The 19334-nt window shown below is 29.0% G+C and overlaps 2 protein-coding genes and 1 long non-coding RNA gene across 5 annotated transcripts in view; 2 read left to right on the top strand and 1 right to left on the bottom strand.

The window, feature by feature from the left end:
- The first annotated feature begins 6850 nt into the window (after positions 1-6850).
- LOC112686594 lies at positions 6851-7390 on the top strand. Its single transcript, XR_003148907.1, has 3 exons — positions 6851-7022; positions 7084-7160; positions 7253-7390. It is a non-coding gene; the product is annotated as an uncharacterized LOC112686594 (long non-coding RNA).
- Positions 7391-7472: 82 nt separating this feature from the next.
- LOC112686588 (KRAB-A domain-containing protein 2-like) lies at positions 7473-8952 on the top strand. Its single transcript, XM_025558953.1, has one exon. It carries the CDS (start codon positions 7979-7981, stop codon positions 8945-8947), a length of 969 nt encoding a protein of 322 aa, XP_025414738.1. The 5' UTR covers positions 7473-7978; the 3' UTR covers positions 8948-8952.
- Positions 8953-15405: 6453 nt separating this feature from the next.
- LOC112686593 overlaps positions 15406-19334 on the bottom strand; it is a 40594-nt gene continuing 36665 nt past the window's right edge. For all 3 annotated transcript variants that reach the window (XM_025558960.1, XM_025558958.1, XM_025558959.1), the window contains one exon: positions 15406-19290. In XM_025558960.1, coding sequence (XP_025414745.1) covers positions 15530-19290 — 3761 coding nt within the window. In that variant the 3' untranslated portion in view covers positions 15406-15529. The remainder of the gene's footprint in view (positions 19291-19334) is intronic.

Genomic DNA, 19334 nt, shown 5'->3' with positions numbered 1-19334 from the left:
ATTCAAAATGATCTGTGTAATTAATTTCTAGTAACATTGTAACGTTAGTTGAAATTCAAAATAAATAAAATGTTGACACGATGCTGTCTAGCAATCAGTGTTTCGAAAAATAATCATAATAATTGGTTTTATTAGCTTTACATTCCGATTAATAGATTTAAAATAAATTTACTTGATTGAAAAATATGTATTGCAAATCAAGTATTAAGAACTGACTTAAGAGTATGATATAAGGCAGTGGTAACCAACCTTATTTTGTAATGAAATAATAATGGGAGAGTTAATATTAAGAATCTATAATATAATAAGTTATGATTTAAAAAAAACATATAAGCACAATTTAACATATTAAAACTCCCATTTTTATTTCATTACACTTGGCGCTCAACGTAGGGCTTAAACCCATGACCCCGAGATTAAGAGTCTCGTGCTCTACCGACTGAGCTAGCCAGGCGCCATTTTGTAATGAAATAAAAATGGGAGTTATTATATGTTAAATTATGGAGAAGTACTTATATGTTTTTTTGTAATCATTACTTATTATATTATAGATTCTTAATATTATTTCTCCGATGATTGTGTCGGTCTGCCTCTTGACAACCGTAGTAGATTCTTCAGGTATGGAATAAGGTGACCAATTTATATTTTCAAATGACAATAACTTTCTTTTTTAACTCACTTATATTCATTTTATTTAAATTACTTATACACACATTAATGCACTTATTTTAAACTTTTACAGAACGTTTTACAATTAATTATATCTTTCTGCATAGACGATCTGCGTAGTCTTGTACACTCGCCTTTGACCGTCTATACGAAAAGAATGACAAGAACACGTTTCCTAAGTGTTTGAAAATGTTGCTCCTTATGTTTAATGTCACCTGTGTGTGCGCGCGCGTGTATGTGTGTACGTGTGTGTGTGTGTGTCATATTTTATCTTTAGTACATATGACCTATTCTTATATTTAATGTGTACTGATTATTATAGCTATTTTATTGTACATTCAATTTTTTTAAAAAATATATGAATGCTTAGGCGCATATCATTACAATTTTTACCAAGAGCCATAAAAAAAAAATTGGCGGGCCGAGAATTTAAAATTTTACTTTAAAGTTAATAGAATTGTATACTTTAGTATAAGCACATCTTAATATAGATACAGTGATAAATTTAATTATTATTTATTATATATTGGTTATTATGAATGTGAAAAAAATATAAACTATAAATATATGTTTTTTTTTTAATGTAAGTGTTATCATTGTTTTTTCAAAGAGAACATCAATATTAGGTTCTAATTTAACTTAAATTTGCCCGAAGAATGGCATGGAGATGTTAATTTGTTATACAAGACCGAGTTTTACTTTTATTGATTTTCATTGATGAAAATACTTGCTCTCAAATATAAGTTGAAACGTATATACAAGATGTTTTGACTGCAAACTGCCCAACGGTTGGAAAACCTTAAGATAGATAGATTTGATAGTTTTTTTCAAGATAGATTTGAATAGAACTCAACATGAATTGTAGAACTTGAATAATGTTGAAATTATGTTTTTAAATAATTATTTGATTAAAGTTCGCTTATTTATATCTATAAAGAAGTTTCAATATTTTCTGGATCCATGTTAAAAGGATTTTAAAATAAATTTATAATCATTTCATTAGCTTGAATGTCTTTAAACTATATTAAAATTCGCGTTTAAGTTTGTTAATAATGTTGATGCATGACTGTTTTGGAAATATTTCACAATCTTCTTTTTTTAAAGTAGCACAACATTCGAATTAGCAAAAATCAAATTTTTCAATTAGATTTGATACTATGGTGGGTCGGTTAATAATTGATCGCGGACTAGATTTAGCTCGTGGGCAGTAGTTGATCACCACTGATATAGGGCATAGATCAAAATGTGTTGGAGTTTAATCGTTTCGTTGCTTTAAATACGTCATTAATAATGATAAAAAAAAAAAGGGGGATTCTAATTATTTATTTTAAGTTTCATCTATCGATGAACATTTTAAAGTTAAATAATAAGAGTTTCCCAGACGAATTTCTAATTATTTTGAATATGAAAAATGATTCTTCTCTTAACTCGCACACAAATTAATAAAAAATTAATTACTTCTAGATTTGCAATTACATTAAAATATATAGTTTTTAAATACTATTGCACATTTGTATGTATAATGTATTAACCTACCAAACCTTTGACTAATGTACTTGAGCAGTTAGTTTGTTTTTAATTATTTGGTAAAAAAAGAAGTATACCACAAAACCAAATTATAACTTAACGATGTTGTTGTTTTGAAAACATTTAAACTTTAGATACCTGTAATTGTTGTAGTAAAAAAATAGATAATTTAAGTTTTATATATTCAAATAACATTGAACCCGTTGCGTCATTGACTTATTGATTATTTAATTAAAAATATATCACTTTATTCAATCGTCAACTATACTGAGTATATTTTTAATATGTCCTTGGCGCCATTACTCATAAAGGATGTTGTTTCTGACCTGTTTTACCTCATGAAAAAGTATTCCGAAGTAAATACTATATGAACAATATCAACTAGTTCCAGATATCAAGGTTTTTTTTAAACTTTTTTATATCGCATTCTACCTATCAATTATCAAAATTATATTTTCAAAGCATTTATAGGAACGACATTTAGTCCAGTGGCGTATTTAGTATTTTTCTTAAAGGGAGAGTATCTACTTATTTTAATTACTCCAGTAGCAGAATTTATATATTTTTAATTAAAACATATTTCAACCCAGATAAATATTCGTAATAAATTATAATATTTATTTGATGTTTCTGTCATAATTTAAAGATATTTTTACATTGATAATATAATTATAAAGTTATAACTGTATGTTAAACGGTTGTTTCATCACAACTTCTCACATACGTTTCTGAATCTTAGCATGTTCGAAAATGTACAACTCTGTACTGGAATCTTCTAAATATTTTCAACTTTACCCAAAAACATGTTCCATTTCATAATGCTGGGGCCTTGTAAACAATATTTATTTTCTGGTTTTTTTTTAACTTAAATTCAATTATTTTTTTATTTTTTATTATTTATTTTTGTTTAAATTCGATATATTTTTAGTTATATTTTATTGTTTCTAAATTATTTATGACACCCTTATTGTGAAACGCATATGATGACGTATTTATGATAAGCTCTTAATTTTTCTTTAGTAATTTTTAACACATGATTTTTATCATTGTAAATAGTAAGAATAGGTACTTGATAGCTTTTATCTATCCTATGGTGAAATTGTTTTAATCATCTTGATAATCACTACGGGATATTATAGACAAATGTGACATGCATATTATGTTACATAATGATGATATAATATTATTATTAGTTATCACAATCATTGATTAGATATTTTTTTAATGGTCATGTTTTATTTTATGTTGTGTATATTCTATACGTTAACTCGCCTAAAAATATAATTTGAATTTTTTTTTACATGCTACTTTACAAGAATTTGATTTGTCTGAATTCATCAACTTTATCGTAAAAAACATTTGTTTATACATTTTCACTGTATAATATAAATAAAAACATGCTGTTGCGTATTTAAAAAAATATTATACAACATGTATGTACGATTTATTTTAACCATACTCATTAGTTATTACTTGTAATGCTACTGTTCAACACTTATTTTCTTCATATACTGTTGAAGACGGTAAGAAAATAATTTTTGTCTAGCCTTTATAAGGAGGTAGAAGTAAAAACAAAAACGACATTATAACAGAATATACGTACACGTAGTATGCTCACCGTATAAACGATCGTAATTTGCATAAAATTATGTGATTGTTCTACTTTAGATAACATTTAATCAATATGTACATACGGCGTGTGCATTAAATTAATCAATATGGGTCATTGTCAATTTATTTATAAACGGTTTTTTTTTTGCATAAGAATTTATACAAGATTTGATCATACGTGTTATTTTTTAACATACGAATAAAGCTCATTTCAACCATAGGAAAAATTTTAAGTACTAAAAAAAATGCATTACCTCTCTAAAATATTGCTAAACTGCAGATTTTAGGTATTATATAGATCTTAATAAGATAGAAAATAATTTATTTTTGTTTGATCTGTGTAATATTCGAAAAAAAATTTAGATGCTAATATTTAAGAGTTAAAATGATGACATTGAAGATTAAAATGGCTTAGGTGATTACACAACGATATTTAAAATTAAGAAATTTTGATTCAGGCTACTACCATTAATTATTTCAAGACTCAGAAAATATTGTGGTAGAATAGGGTGACCATACGTCCCGTTTAAAACGGAATTGTCCCGTTTAAAACGGGATTGTCCCTTTTTTTATCATTATGTCCCGTTGTCCCGAAAAACTTTGAACGGGACACTTTTTGTCCCGTTTTTAGAATAGGGTCCCGTTTTAAACATGTTACTTCTATAAAAATTGTAAACCAAGAGCAAAAGAAAAAAAAATAAGACATGTCATATAGTATATATGTATGTACTACGAACTCATGTGTAAGACTTCTAAAGAAATCGATATTAAATACGAATAGTTTACCAATGTACAGTACTATTTATAATCAACCATATTCGGTATAATAGGTATATTAGGTATATTAATCGAAAAATCGAACATAGTCGTGCAATAACGTGTGTACATTGCAACGATCTTGTGTTATTAATGTTATAACCACTATGTATTAGTTCTTTTTATTTAAATTGGTGTGAGTCGTTAGTGTTATCACTTGTATTGTTTTTTTAAAATTTCTAAAAAGAAATATACGTTCACTGTACCTTTGCAGATTAACTAATGCAATTATAGAAATAATATTATCAATCACAAATATTGTATGAACGGACGAAAAAAATAGTTTTCTCGTACTAATTGTCAAAGCAATAATAATTCTTATAAATAATTTTAAAAAATATTCCTGTAATGATTTTTATGATTTTTTTGTTAACACAACTAAAACTATTAAATGCAATCAGTTCATCAAAAAAAAATAATGTCAAAGAATGTAATGAAAAAAATTATGAACAATCGACTCAAATAATTCGAAATAATCAACTCAATAAAAATAAAGAATATTTTAAGTAATTTTTTTTTCAATCTCACAGCAAAAAGTAGAATGCAAATCAATTTTTAACTAAAATATATAACTAATTAAAAATTATTTTTATTGTATATAATATAGAAGTTAAAAAAAATGTTGTCTTTTTTTTTTGAGAACATATTTGTCCCGTTTTTTTCTTTCATAAATATGGTCACCCTATGGTAGAAGCTATGAGACAAATACGTATCAATAGTTTGCTAAGAACATGGGCTAGAAAAGTGATTTCCAAACTGTGCTCCACGGGCTCCGAAATTGTTTTTCCGTTCGTATTACGATAAAAAATATAATAATATAACAGTTATTAATCGTTATTTAAAACAATAAACTTATATATTTTAACAAGACTCCGTCAAAGCAGATATGTTTCACCTATAGAAGTATACATACAATATTAAAATCTCGATAAAAAAATATAATTATTTGGTTTTAGATAATACGTATTCCCATTCCAAGTATTATCTGGCCAGGTATTTTGTATTTTAATGTTGTAATAAATATATATATTATACCATTTTGACTTTCCTCCAATATACAGGGCCGTATTAGTGCATAGGCACTATATGAACTTAAGGTCTACGAATATTTAAAGCTTAGGAAAATATGTGGCTATGATATTTTGTAATATTTATTTTTTATTTTTTTATTATTATAAGCTGATATATACCAGTGATGGACAACTCAAACTAACAAGAGGGCCAATTTTTAGAACTTTAAAATCTGATGGGCCATAGTAAAAAATTGAAAAATCATTATCATAATATTCGAACTGCAATAGGAAATAATTTATCGCAAACTCCATCAAAGTTTTGAAAAAAAAAAAATATATAAAATAGTAGGAACATGAATTATTTAAAAATATATAGTGTGTGTATAGTGAGTTTCAAAGTTCCGTGGCATGTGTTTAATGTTATATACGGTAAGATAAAGACATAATTATCCGCGATCGCTTCAAAATTCTTGTAGACCAATAAAAATCTTATAACATTACAATGTTAAACAACATAGTGTACTATTTAAAATTATTTATGTATGAAACCAAAAACGTTAATGTTTTACCCATATGTAACGTGAGGTTTTTCGGTTGTTCAAATCAGCCAAATAAGGAAAAAAATGTATTTATAATTAATTAGTGTTCATCAAACCACTTCTGATTTTATAAAAATCATACGAATAATTTAAATCCCCCTCGTAGTGTATATTTAATATTATAGAATTGTTAGGTATATTCGGGAACGACTCAAATACCCTATTAGGTATATGGATATATACGATGTATGCTAATTGTACTCGCTTCCTAAGTGTATAATTCTCAATTTTTATACAAATGTAATGATTAATACAAATTTCAATGGGTTTTTTATTTATACCTAGTTGTTTACGTTTTTTATTTTTCGTGCAAATATTTAGATTTCGTGTGACGATTATAAATTATAACCTCATGTAAAAAAAATTGGAATAATAATTAAACGACGCGTTATAATATACATATATATATGTATATGAAAATACAAGTTTTAATAAATTATTCTCATTTCAGTTTTTATATACCCGCCAATCGCATTCATTGCCTAATAGTTGGTTATCAGTTAAATGCAGTTCCACCAGATCGCCTTATTGTTAGAGACATGTCCCTAACAATAAGGCATGTTATTACAGATGTCCGGACATCTGTAATTTATTTGTAAAATGGTACAACCCAACTTAATGTTCATAACCTGATTACCTTGACCTTCATACAAAAAACTTCCGAGATTCCATTCTTAAACCGTGCAGAAGATAGAATGTTACATGAATGTGCGCACAGAAATTCAATATATGCCGAAGCAAAACAAAACCTAGACTATATAGTTGCGAGTGGAACGATTCATAAAAGGTTAGTTTAAATCTTGAATAAAAAGTAAAAACTAACCAACCTAATGCCTCCAAAATTTCAGGACAATAATTATATATTCAGTTATTTAATATTTCATAAATAAAAGAAACATCAATCTATTTTCCTCCAAAAAACAAGGTAATTTTAACGCTAGTTCATCAATTCTACAATTAGTTGCAATTTATTTAATAAATGAGATTGTATTTTATTTAAATTATTTATGTCACCAGATTGCGATGTCATAATATGGACTCATAATCATAATTTGGTTGAACTATAGCGAACATAGAATATTTTTCAAGTCTCAACGTTGTCTCCTTATAAATTCTAACATACGCAACGTTTTTTTATGTATGTATTTGTTACGGTTAAAGTACGAATACCGGTTAAACCTAGAATTTACCGGTAAATCCTAGGTTTTGCCGACTACTGTTGGTAAACATCCGAATTTCGGACATTTACCAATTGATTTCGGTAAAACCTAGGATATACAACATCGTTTGGTCAAACCTCGAATGATTTTTGTAGTTCGGACTTTTACAAACGATATTTGATAAATCTTAGGATAAACAATCAGTCTTAGTAAAAGTCCAAATATAACTAAACTGCGATCGGCTTTTATCTTGACTATCATAATTATTATTATTTAAGTATGAACTTTGGGAATTTTCATTTCGATTTTCATATACATCATGATTCTGGAAGACCTTGACACGTGTACCTACTCATACAATCAAATCACTATCAATAGAATCACAATACAATCAATAAATTAGCCAAAAAGGTACTCTAGGTGTATGATAAAAGTTGTTCCTACTTTATACTGTGTTGCACATACAATAAAATTTAGTTTATGATACGGAACAGGTTTGATAATAGATTGATTATTGATTGAATAGGCATATTGAAAATAATATTGTGTGCAGTATTCGTTTTACAATTGTCGCGAAAAGTATATGATTTTCAATATGTCACTTAAAATACGGTTTTATGAACTTTTAAATGGTGTTGTTGAAGCAAAAAATAATAAAAACACTCTATACATAACTAATGAAAAGTATAATGTATTATTGAACGAAGTGAAAGAATCAAAATTGGTCAAAGTTAAAAAATCAATTCACTATCGACGACTTAAACGGTTTGATATTGTTAATATTGGCGGAGAAGAAAAACTGATTGTTCCGATGAATGGTGCCTCCGAAGAAATGCGTTACTATGTTCGCTATGATGATTTGTATGAAATTATTCATGAAGCACATATTGCAATAGGTCACGGAGGTAGAAATCGTATTGTGTATGCTGTTAATAGTAAATACAAAAATGTTAATATTGAGGCTATAAATATTTATTTAAAACTATGTGAGCCATGTCAAAAAAAACACAGTATGCCCAAAAAAGGTCTAACTGTTAAACCTATTATACATACCGAAATGAATTCGCACTGCCAAGTAGACTTGATTGATATGCAGGCAAATCCTGATAACAATTATAAATTCATAATGGTCTATCAAGATCACTTGACTAAATTTGTTATTTTACGACCACTTAAATTTAAATGGGCTGAAGAAGTTGCGTATAACTTACTCGATATTTTCACTCTTTTCGGTGTACCAAATATACTCCACTCAGACAATGGGAGAGAATTCGTAAATTCTGTTATTACAAATTTGTGTAGTTTGTGGTCTGAATTGAAAATAGTTCACGGAAAAGCTCGCCACAGTCAGTCTCAAGGTTCTGTTGAGCGTGCCAATCAGGATATAGAAAGTATGATTGCGACGTGGATGAAGACAAATAAAACGACGAAATGGCCAGAGTCCTTACGATTCGTACAAGCTATGAAGAACGGAGCTTTTCATTCTGGTACGTATTGTATTAAAATTGGTATTTTACAAGATAAAACTAATAAGTTTTTCAATGTATTTTGACTTTTTTTGAGCTATTTATACACAATTGAAATTTACGAGTGTTTAAAGTTTTAATTTTAATTTGAAATCAAAAATACACGTGTAAAATAACGTTTTACTAATAAATAATTTTCGATTTTTGTTATTTTTAAAAAATTACTAAACGTAAGATCTTAAAACTTTTACTTAAATGTTTGAATTTGTTTTAAAATAGAATATATGACAATATTTAAATATAATATATCCTAAACTGACAAATCATTTCCGTTTTTTTTTTTTTATTATTACAATAATTGAGGAAATACGAAAAAAATACAATGAGGCAAGATGAAGATATAATTATTTATTTTACTTAATAATGCCCTGGATAGCAAGAATACTGTTCTCCAAACAGCGCTGTTCCTAAGTAGACACAGTGTCAATAATGATCTAAACAGGTGTACCCAGTAAGAAACAATAACAGACTGTTGGTATAGAGTTAGATGGAGTAATATGGTCGAAACTACGAAAGTCCTTCGAAAACTGTGAAATCTTGAGAAGAATAAGAATACGTACAAACAATTACCTTTGATTCAATTACATATGTAATTGGTACACATTTTTTATAAATGTATTATATGTTTTTAAATTGAAATTTTCAAATTATTTGAATTTTAAAAATGCCACTTCGAAGAGTATGAGATTCCGAATGCTAAAATTAGGACGCTAAAAGTATGAAAATTGCTGTGGAAGAAGTAATTGAAAAACGTGTAACTCAATTGTGTAAAGTAATTAATAATTATTTTAATAATTTATGTTTATTTTTTTTATTTTATAATTATCTTGCTTTAAGCATTTACTTGTGACACTAAAATACATTTAGTTGTTTTAAATAAAGATTGGTATATTATGAAAAACCTAAGTCTCATTTTTACCATATAGAGCGTCTAACCTTACCTCAACTATTATTCATTATAATTATAATCCTAAATCCACAATGTTAGTAGTTGATTATTAATAAAATATGGTAAACGAATATGCTATAACTTATAAGTTATAACAGTCATAATAATAATACTTGCCGCTTAGGCGTTAAAAATCGCAAGTCGTTCTTATCTCAAGGCCAAGGCTGCAGGTAATTACCAATATCGATGACGCGTTATAATGTCTCCTAAATATAATGATGCCCAGTAGCGTATTCATGCATTTATGGGTTTAGTGCATCCTCAATGTGAGTATGGTTTACAAGTTTTATTAAACGAATCTATGAAAGTTAATACCACTTTGTCATACAAAATTGTTTAAGTTTTTTGTTGCAATTCAAAAACGTTTATCATTTCATTGATTCTGGCGATATTTCGATGAAGATATCAAATTTAGTTGGCTGTTGCATCCTCTGGCATTGCTACCACATTGTTGGAAGGCGGTCAAACTGCACATTCCGCTCTGAGCTGCCGATGAATCTTCTCACGGTTGACAAACCAACGTGCACAATAATCAAGAATTCGGCCATAACGAAATTGATGTGAGATTGCAAAATCATCATTCAGGATAAATGCACGATAATACATTAACGAGCTCTGGAGACAGTTGACCGAACGATGATGGATTTACGAAGTGATTTGAGACGATTTGGTGGGGCAATGATATTGCTCTCCGGAGATTTTCATCAAACGCTTCCCATCATCCCGAAATCTATTACTGCCGATAAACTTAATAAATGTCTGAAATCGTCGTCTTTGTGGTTTCATGTCGAGAAGTTGAAATTGACCATGAACATGAGAGTTGAGTTGCAGAACGACCCATCGGGGTCAATCAGGAACTCATCACCAAAGTGTTCCCCAGAATTGCAGAAAATTATAAAAATCTCGATTAGTGAACGGGCAATACTAACAGCGAAAAATAAAGATGTCGATAGCTTGATTTTCATTGTTCAAGGTTAAATCGCAGGAGAACTGCATTAGTACGAATCCGTTGACAACGTAACCGACGACGATGAAGTGACCAACTATCCAATGAAATTTTTGAACTCGCATGATGTGCAAGCACTCCGCTGCACAATTTCGATCATAATTATGTTGCAGAATCTAAATCATAAGAAATTGTGTTGCGGTACGCGATTATCCGTCAAGAAACTAATGAACAATGTGATTCAAGAGACGATCATCAAGGGTGAGTTAAAAAGAGAAACAGTCCTTATTCCACGAATTTCGATTATTCCAAATGATCTTCCATTCTAATTCAAGCGGATTCGGTTCCCCGTTCTATTAACTTTTGCGATAAAAATCAAAAATCGCAAGGCCAATCGTTGGAAGTTTGTGGGATCAATTTCGAATTTTCATGTTTTTCGCACGGTCAGGTGCACGTTTCCAGATCGCGTATTAACAAACCATCTTCATTGTTTGTTTTTGCGCCAGAAAACAAAACGAAAAACATTGTTTATCATATCGCTCTCTATTGATTTCGGTTCCATTCAATTAAATCACATTAAAATTTGAACTATATGTGTTTTATTACAAATTCAAATCAAATTGGTTTAAATGGTTTTTTTCTTTTTTTCTTTCGATAAATAATTAAATAATAAATTAACAAATTATATTCAATATAGTCTGTGTATTTGTAATATAAATTTGTACAAATGTTTGTTTAAAGATTTCAATTAAAAAAAAAAAATAAAATAAAAAAAAGTACAAAATATATAATGTATAACAATGTGAGTAGGAAAAAATACAAATTTGTTTTGAATTTCAAAAGAATGATTTTGAATACAAATCTAAAATTTAAATTATAAACAAAAATATGATTATACAAATCGTTTGCTTTGGAAATATATTTATTGTACTAATGATACTCGTAAAAAAATAAAACAATAATAATAACATAGAAATAACACTGAAGTCTGGTTGTTCTGAATTTAGGAATTGATCATAATGGAACCTATAAACAAAGAAATAGAAAAAAAATGATAGCTCAAGTCATATCGACGAACACATGATTAAATTTACCTATAAAAACTATTTTGTAATCTTAATTACATAGGTAATACTTAATATAAGTAATGTACATTTTGATTTTTTAATTAAAACATAAAAGACAAACACATTTAATGTTATTTTGACCAAATAACTACAATTATTATTATACATGATTTCCTTGCATCCACAATTGTCACTGAAACGATATTCATATGGTCTGTAATTTTTGGAAATATTCATTCACTTCATTTTAACATTAAATTTATTTGATTGATTGTTAAATGTGTGTGAACATTTAATCCATTTTTTCAATATTACTCTCGTAATGCTTATCAACTTTCTTCATTTTATCCTGAAATATAACGTTTTATGGTTTTTACGAATTATATTAATTATTTTATAAACCTTTTTCGTTACAAATCAATAATACAATAATGAAATAATATACATAACAATTTAATAAAATAATCTTAAACAGTCATGAACGCTAATTTTTTGAACATTATTTTCGTCAACGGTTATTATTGAAACTCATTGTATATTACGAAACGGCTAGATTGGCACAGAAGGCAATATACGGTAGTATACGTTTACGTTTCAAGCATCAACAGTTACAGTGATTATTGTGTTCAATGCCTCGGGCAGGGGCAGCTATATATATATATATATATATATATATATATATATATATATATATATATATAGTTACAACCATTACCAGTCTAAAATAGAAAAAATAAAAAGGTGGGCACTTCTTTACATTTGGCGGATGACTGAAGTTTATACAATAGGCATTTAAAATTAATCTGCTATGCGTTGATATAATTCTATCCGCTGTGATGATAATAACTGGAGGTCGGATTTATAGTCTCTTAAAATCTTAGAAATATGATGTTTTTATGTCATTTAAAAAAGGCAATATATTCTCTAAATATTCATTAAAAATACTACTTAACAAATATATTCTTAGGTATATGATATTTTATGTCTTTAAAAATACTAATATTTTTTCAATATTCTGTAAAAAAAAAAAAAAAATTATTTTAATTATTCAATTTACATTTATCATTTATTTAATGTTATTATTAATTTGATTTACAATAAAATTTTTTTAAAAAAAATCGGTTTTAATGCCAATTTTAACCGTGCGTGAATTACCCCTAATACCTAGTGATCCATTTTTATAACAACCTAGAAGGATATAAAAACAACTCATATTATGAATACTGTATTTATTGATCGATATTTTCAAAATGCTGATGTACGTGATATGGGTTTATGGATGTGCAGACAAATAATAGGTAATATACTTATTAATTTTCTTCAAAAAAATTATTTACGAAAATAAAAATATTTAAAAAATATTCCCAAATACTCTTAAAATATTGAATTTGTTTTATTTATAACGATTCATTTCAAAATTATGCAGTATATGTTATTAAAAACGACAATTTTACCATTTACATATCTTACAGAAATGGTGAATAAAATGTGGATTTTAGAATACTATGTGTAATCGTATAAGAAATCTGTGTAATGAAAAAGTATGAACATAAGCTGAGCGTAACTTCATATTAGATCCATATAGATTATATCTTGTATCCTTTGAACCTGGTTTTGAAAAACTAAATAATTCGAAATCAAGGATCTCACTAATATTTTATGTTACAAATGTTATTATAATTTTTAAATTAAACAAATTTTTTAATTTTAAACATTCATAAATATTTTTAGAGTAGGTATGTTAAAAAAATGTAAAAGTTATAATAAGGGATACAAACTAGCAAAACGTTAAGCTTAAGGGTACGAAAAAAAAAAGATTGGTAACCAGTGGCGTAGCCATGAGGGGACAGTGGGCCGTGCCCCCACTACCCTATTGGTCATATCAACGTTTTTACATAATGATCTATATAATTGTTTATTTTATACGTTTTAAAAATTTGTTTAATTCGCTTTTGTTCTTAATTCTTAACAATTTGTTTGATAGTAATTTTACTTTCAAAAATTACGAAAAAATCACAAAAGAAGAAGTATTCCGAGTTTTTATTCAAAATCTGATCTGCAAATATTATTATTAAATTGATCAAAATGAAGTTAATAAATTGAAATTTAATTAATAAAAAAAAACACGTTTAAACTTAATATAAAAACGAAGTGTTATTGTTAATTGTTGATCATGTTTTTTTAGTATTTAGGGTTTGGCCCACCTCCGTTTTAAAATCCTGGCTACGCCACTGTTGGGAACCACTGGCTTATAAGAACCATTATCAACCAGATTCTTTATAACTGAAATTGTCACCTATATTGATTTTAACAAGTTAGGTATTTGCATTGGTAAACTTAGCCCGGCAATTGATATGAAAAATACAACGATTACTACCTCTCTTGTCCATGGGCGCAATTTTAATTTTTTATCTGGAGGGGTTTGAAAAATGTATATCTAACATATCTGTGGGTTGCTTCACCCGAGGGGGGGGGAGAGTTGTTGGGGCACCATTCCCCTTAACCAATCTTACTTTCATCATTATACAAAATATTTATGTCACAAAATATAACAGTTTGAAATGTAATGTAATGTTCTGGATTTTTGGGGGATGCGGCTAAGTTTGGAAGGGGACTAAGGCCCCTGATTTGTATCCATGTTCTTGTTAACACCCGAGTGTTTTATCGCCGTTAGTTTTTAATTTTCTTTTGGCTTTTGTTGTTTATACTGCCTGCTATCGAATTCACTATTAATGCTTCTACTATTCCTATTCATTTTTTCTAGTAAACAATTAAAGTATTTACTTGATTTTTTTGTAAATGATTATACCTTTGTTCAACCCACGAATATAAAAACTAGATTAACAACAAATAATAATGGCAATATATAGAAATGAATAACTCTAAAAAACGAAATTATACACTGCTTTCGAATAGAACTATGTAGGTATATTGTACATAAACCAATAAATATTCTGTATTAAATAATACTATAAAAAAATCAATTAAAATACAATTTATGTAAAATTGTAAAATTAAAATGATTAGTTATTAAAATTTTAAATATATGAAATAAAGAAAGTATAACATGCAAGTAGGTATATAAAATATATTTTTACTACTCGGTGACAGTTTTTTTTTCGGTTGATTGTGACAACCAAGAAAAATTAGTATAAGTGATTATTTATTAAAATATGTTCTTTATTCTGTCAAATTCGTTATAATTAAAAAAAAAATGATCTAATATTACTAATACAATGAATGAGGTGGGCTTATAATAATATTAATGCATTCTATAAATCGAACATGGCAAAACTTATAGGTACTAAAATAATGATATTTAATGTAAACATTTTAATATTAAAATCCTAAATATATGCTTATATCATTAAAATACATTTTACAATTGCATTGAGATCATTACGCACATAATAACAATAATATATATTGAAAAAATCGAAATTACAAAATTTTTAAAAACAACTTTCAAGTAATTAAATTATTACATAACTATTAAATATGTACATACAATAAAATTCATAGGGTATCGTTCAACTAACATAATATAACATTAAAACTTAATAATTTAGTTATTACTAATTTATTGTTATATATCACAGATACAAAATTGAAGAGATCACGTGCATTGGATGCTCTACAATTAGTATTAGCACGTAGTCGATTGAGCCTTAGGCTTGAACCTTGACATGTAGAAATCACAGTCCGAACAATAAATGGACGGATGATTGACAGCCTTCTTTCGGCATAGGTTGCACGGAGAAGGCCTGGACATATTGCATTTGTCTTGCAATCGGGGAGATGGTGGTTGTTGGTAAACAGTATACCGACTCGGATCATTGGCAGGAACTGTTGTACCATTTGGAGTAGTGGCTCTTGGCTGACTGTTCGGTCTTGGTTGTTGTTGTTTGAATGCCACAGGGGCAGGTGGATGCTGATATGGGGGTAATTGTTGTGGTTCATACACAGTCATAGGCCTCCGCACCGTACTAGTTCTCTGTACAGAATTTACTGGCCGATTTTTAGATGGTAATGTTGGGTTGTTCCCATCCTGTTGGTTACTGTAATGTTGTTGGAGTTGCTTACGGTCCAGTGATGATGAACTGTGTGTTTCCCCTTGAGACCTTGGAAAATTTGATTGCAAGTCTTTTTTTGGGTGTGCAGGAGGTAAATGTGCAACATTATCTGGTCGAGTATAGGGCATTGAATGAAAACCATTCACCATGCTCCTTTGCCTTTGCAGCATACCTGGTGAGTGTTGTGATAATGGAGACATTTTCACATCCACATTATTCCTAGGATAACCAGGGGGTCTGTTGTCTGTCTGGTGAGGACTAACAGGAGGTATTGGCGAACACTGAGGTGAAAAACTAGTTCTTGACTCATTTTGAGTATAACTTGGTGAAGATTGAGGCAAGTTATTTGTTTTGTTGTCTCCTGTTACATTATTATTTAAAGGCCCATTTGCAAACTGCTGTGATTGATTTATTGGGAGACCCTGTTGAATATAGCCACCAGTTTTATTTTCATAATGTTGGGCCATCCTCTCTAATTGCTGTGCTTGATTAGGAGACAATCCTTGTTGAAGATAACCAGTTTTATTGTTTTCACAATTACTATTATATTGGGACACATTATTTAGCCGATCTGATTGTTGAGTAACGGGTGATCCTTGTTGAACAAATCCAGTTTTATCATGATTCAAATGCGTTGTATTCAATCTATCAAATTGTTGTGTTTGAATGTAGGTGGATCTATTGTCACCACTAACTGCATGGCTCATTTGATGTTGAACATTGTTATTATTATGCTGTACTTGTACAGGGCTGGGCTGATGAGGATAGCATGTTCGATTGTCAATCAAATGACTGGGATTGTTATTGTTCAATCTTTCATGTGGTTGACTTTGATACTGAGGAGTTTGTCCATGGTTATAACTTCTATTTTCATTATTTTGATGTTGACCACTGGCTTCCATATTTGAAACATTATATTGTAAATTTTTTTGTGGATGAAGTGTTCTAGGAGATCCAGGATTAGTTTGATACTGTTGTGTATTTGTTTCTAAATTTGACATTTGATTTCCATGGAATCTATGTTGTGTTTGGTTATCACCATTGTATCGAAAATGACCACTTCTACCATCAACAGGTGATTGTTGTGGATAACAATTAGACGGTACTCCATTTACTTGTCTGGTTGTTTGATTCCTTTCTAAAGAAGACTGATTTGATCTAGAATTTACAGGAGAGCAACTAGATTTACTTTCGTTCATTTGTTGATAGCTGAGTGAATGAGATTCATTATTTAAATATGATTTTTGATGACCCATAGGAGAAAGACTTTGATATTGTTGGGGATAGATACTAGTTTGTTGGGCATTAGAATAAAACTTATGTGTTGTTAGAGATTGATTTTGAACTGATTGAATACTGTCCAATGAATTAATTGATAAATTTGACATTGTATTTGCTATTTGAGAAGAGGAAGGTGATTTGAATTTTTGTTGTGTCAATGGAGATTGATTAAGGGGGGTTGTTTGTTGAATTGGTGACATTCGATAATTTTTAACTGATTCAACAGGTTTTTGAATTTGTTCAGGAAGAGGCGCTTTTAATTTTGGTTGCACTATAGGCGAAAGTGTTTGTGGTGGTTGTTGTACAGGAGACATTCGATATGCTTTTGGCGGTAACTCTTCTTTAACTTCAGTATTAGATTTTTCTTCAGTAATATTATTTTCATAAGATTTTAAAGACAAATTGCTGCGGTTGAATTGACCAGAGTCATTTCGTTTCAATGGAATAACAGATTTAGTTACTTCTCTATTTTGTTCAACAGGAGTGTCTTTATGAAGAACAGATCTTAGAACTCTTTCCAAAATAGGATTTGGTATATAGCTATCTACTTCATCTTCTTCTGCTGTTGCAACTAAAACAACTTGTTCGCAAAAAGTGACATTCTTCTTTTTCCCAGACTTTCTTTTTGAATCATTATTATCAAATGAAGTCTTACTAAGAGCACCTTTAAGCTCTTTTTCAATTTTCTTTTCTTCTTCGTCAACTACAGTTTCACAAATACCATCAGCTGGCAAATTATTGATTGCATGGGTTATTAAATTATCAATAATGCTCTTCTGTTCAAATTTATTTTTCAAATCTTTAACTATTGATTTAGAATCTAGATCTTGACCAACATTATCATTCCCACTCCAGGCAGATTGCTTTAACTGCAACTCTTTAACCCATTCTTCTTCATTTTTCACCTGTGCCATAGGCATGAGGGGACAAACTCCATCAACCTCATCAACAGCTAATACTGGTGGTGGTGGTGGTGGTGGTGGTGGTGGAGGAAATTCTTCACTAGGTTGTCTAGAGTGGCACACAGAATTTAATGGACTCGGATAGGGTGGTAATGGAAATCCAAGATCATCAACATTATTAACAACAGCATTTTGCTCAGGATTATGATGTACTTGTGCTTGTGTTATCATAACATTTTTATTATCTTTGTCAAGTAACATACCTCCATTGGCATAAGTTACATCTTCCTTACATGAATGTATGTATGGTAAAGATTGAGACTCAGATAACCATTCGTTTTGTTGTTTATTATTTTCTGTCTTACTCAATTGAGAAGAGGTTCGCATTGGTGGTGGTGGTGGTACTTTAGCAAAATGAAGGAATTTATTAGTATAGAAACTTTTTCTCATAAGTTTACTCCTCAGTAAGTTTGGATTTCCAGTACTTTCTAAATGACCTTCAGACAAATATCCACTTAAACTGCTTTGACTACTTATAGAATCCACCATGGAGTCATCTTTAGATATGATTTTCTCTTTAGGTGGGTCTTTTAGTTGCAACTCATCTTCGCGTAGATCAGGCATGCTCCTATTTTTCCTCTTAATTAAACCGCCCATAAGTAGTTTTCTTCTAATTTTATGTTGCTTTTTACCTTGTTTGATTTCTTTTTCTTCAACTTTAGGTTTTTTTGTTTCTTTTGACAGTGAATTTGACACAAATTCCTTTGTATTTTTAGTACCTCGTTCCTCACTTCTTGCTCTTTTTTCACCTTCTTTTTTGTTACTTTTACTTTTGGTTTGTAAACTTCTTCCAGGTCTTTCAGATATCATGTATTCTTCATCTTCAATTACTTGTTTTGTTTTGTTGGACGAACGAGACAATAATCCTTTTTTGTTTTTTGGTAAAGTAGCATAAATCTCAATATTTTTTACAGATTTATCTACTGGTGAACTTTGTAAAGATGTTAATTGAGTTGACATATCAAGTAATTCTTTGCTATTTTGTCTTGAATGTTGAACTGTTTTATCTTTAGAATTCTGTCTACTATGAGATCCTTGAGATCCCCTGTTACTGCAACTACTTCCTTCTCGGCTGTGCCTTCCTTCACCATCTAAAAATAAATTTATTATACATAAGTTAATAAGTATATTTTTA

The sequence above is a fragment of the Sipha flava genome, unplaced genomic scaffold (assembly GCF_003268045.1).
Source record: "Sipha flava isolate LNK unplaced genomic scaffold, YSA_version1 315_pilon_pilon, whole genome shotgun sequence".
Classification (NCBI taxonomy): domain Eukaryota; kingdom Metazoa; phylum Arthropoda; class Insecta; order Hemiptera; family Aphididae; genus Sipha; species Sipha flava.
This window is presented reverse-complemented; position numbering and strand designations above follow the sequence as displayed.

Coding starts and splice junctions, on each gene's coding strand:
- LOC112686588 (XM_025558953.1), top strand. CDS start 7,979: ATGATTTTCAATATGTCACTTAAAATACGGTTTTATGAACTTTTAAAT.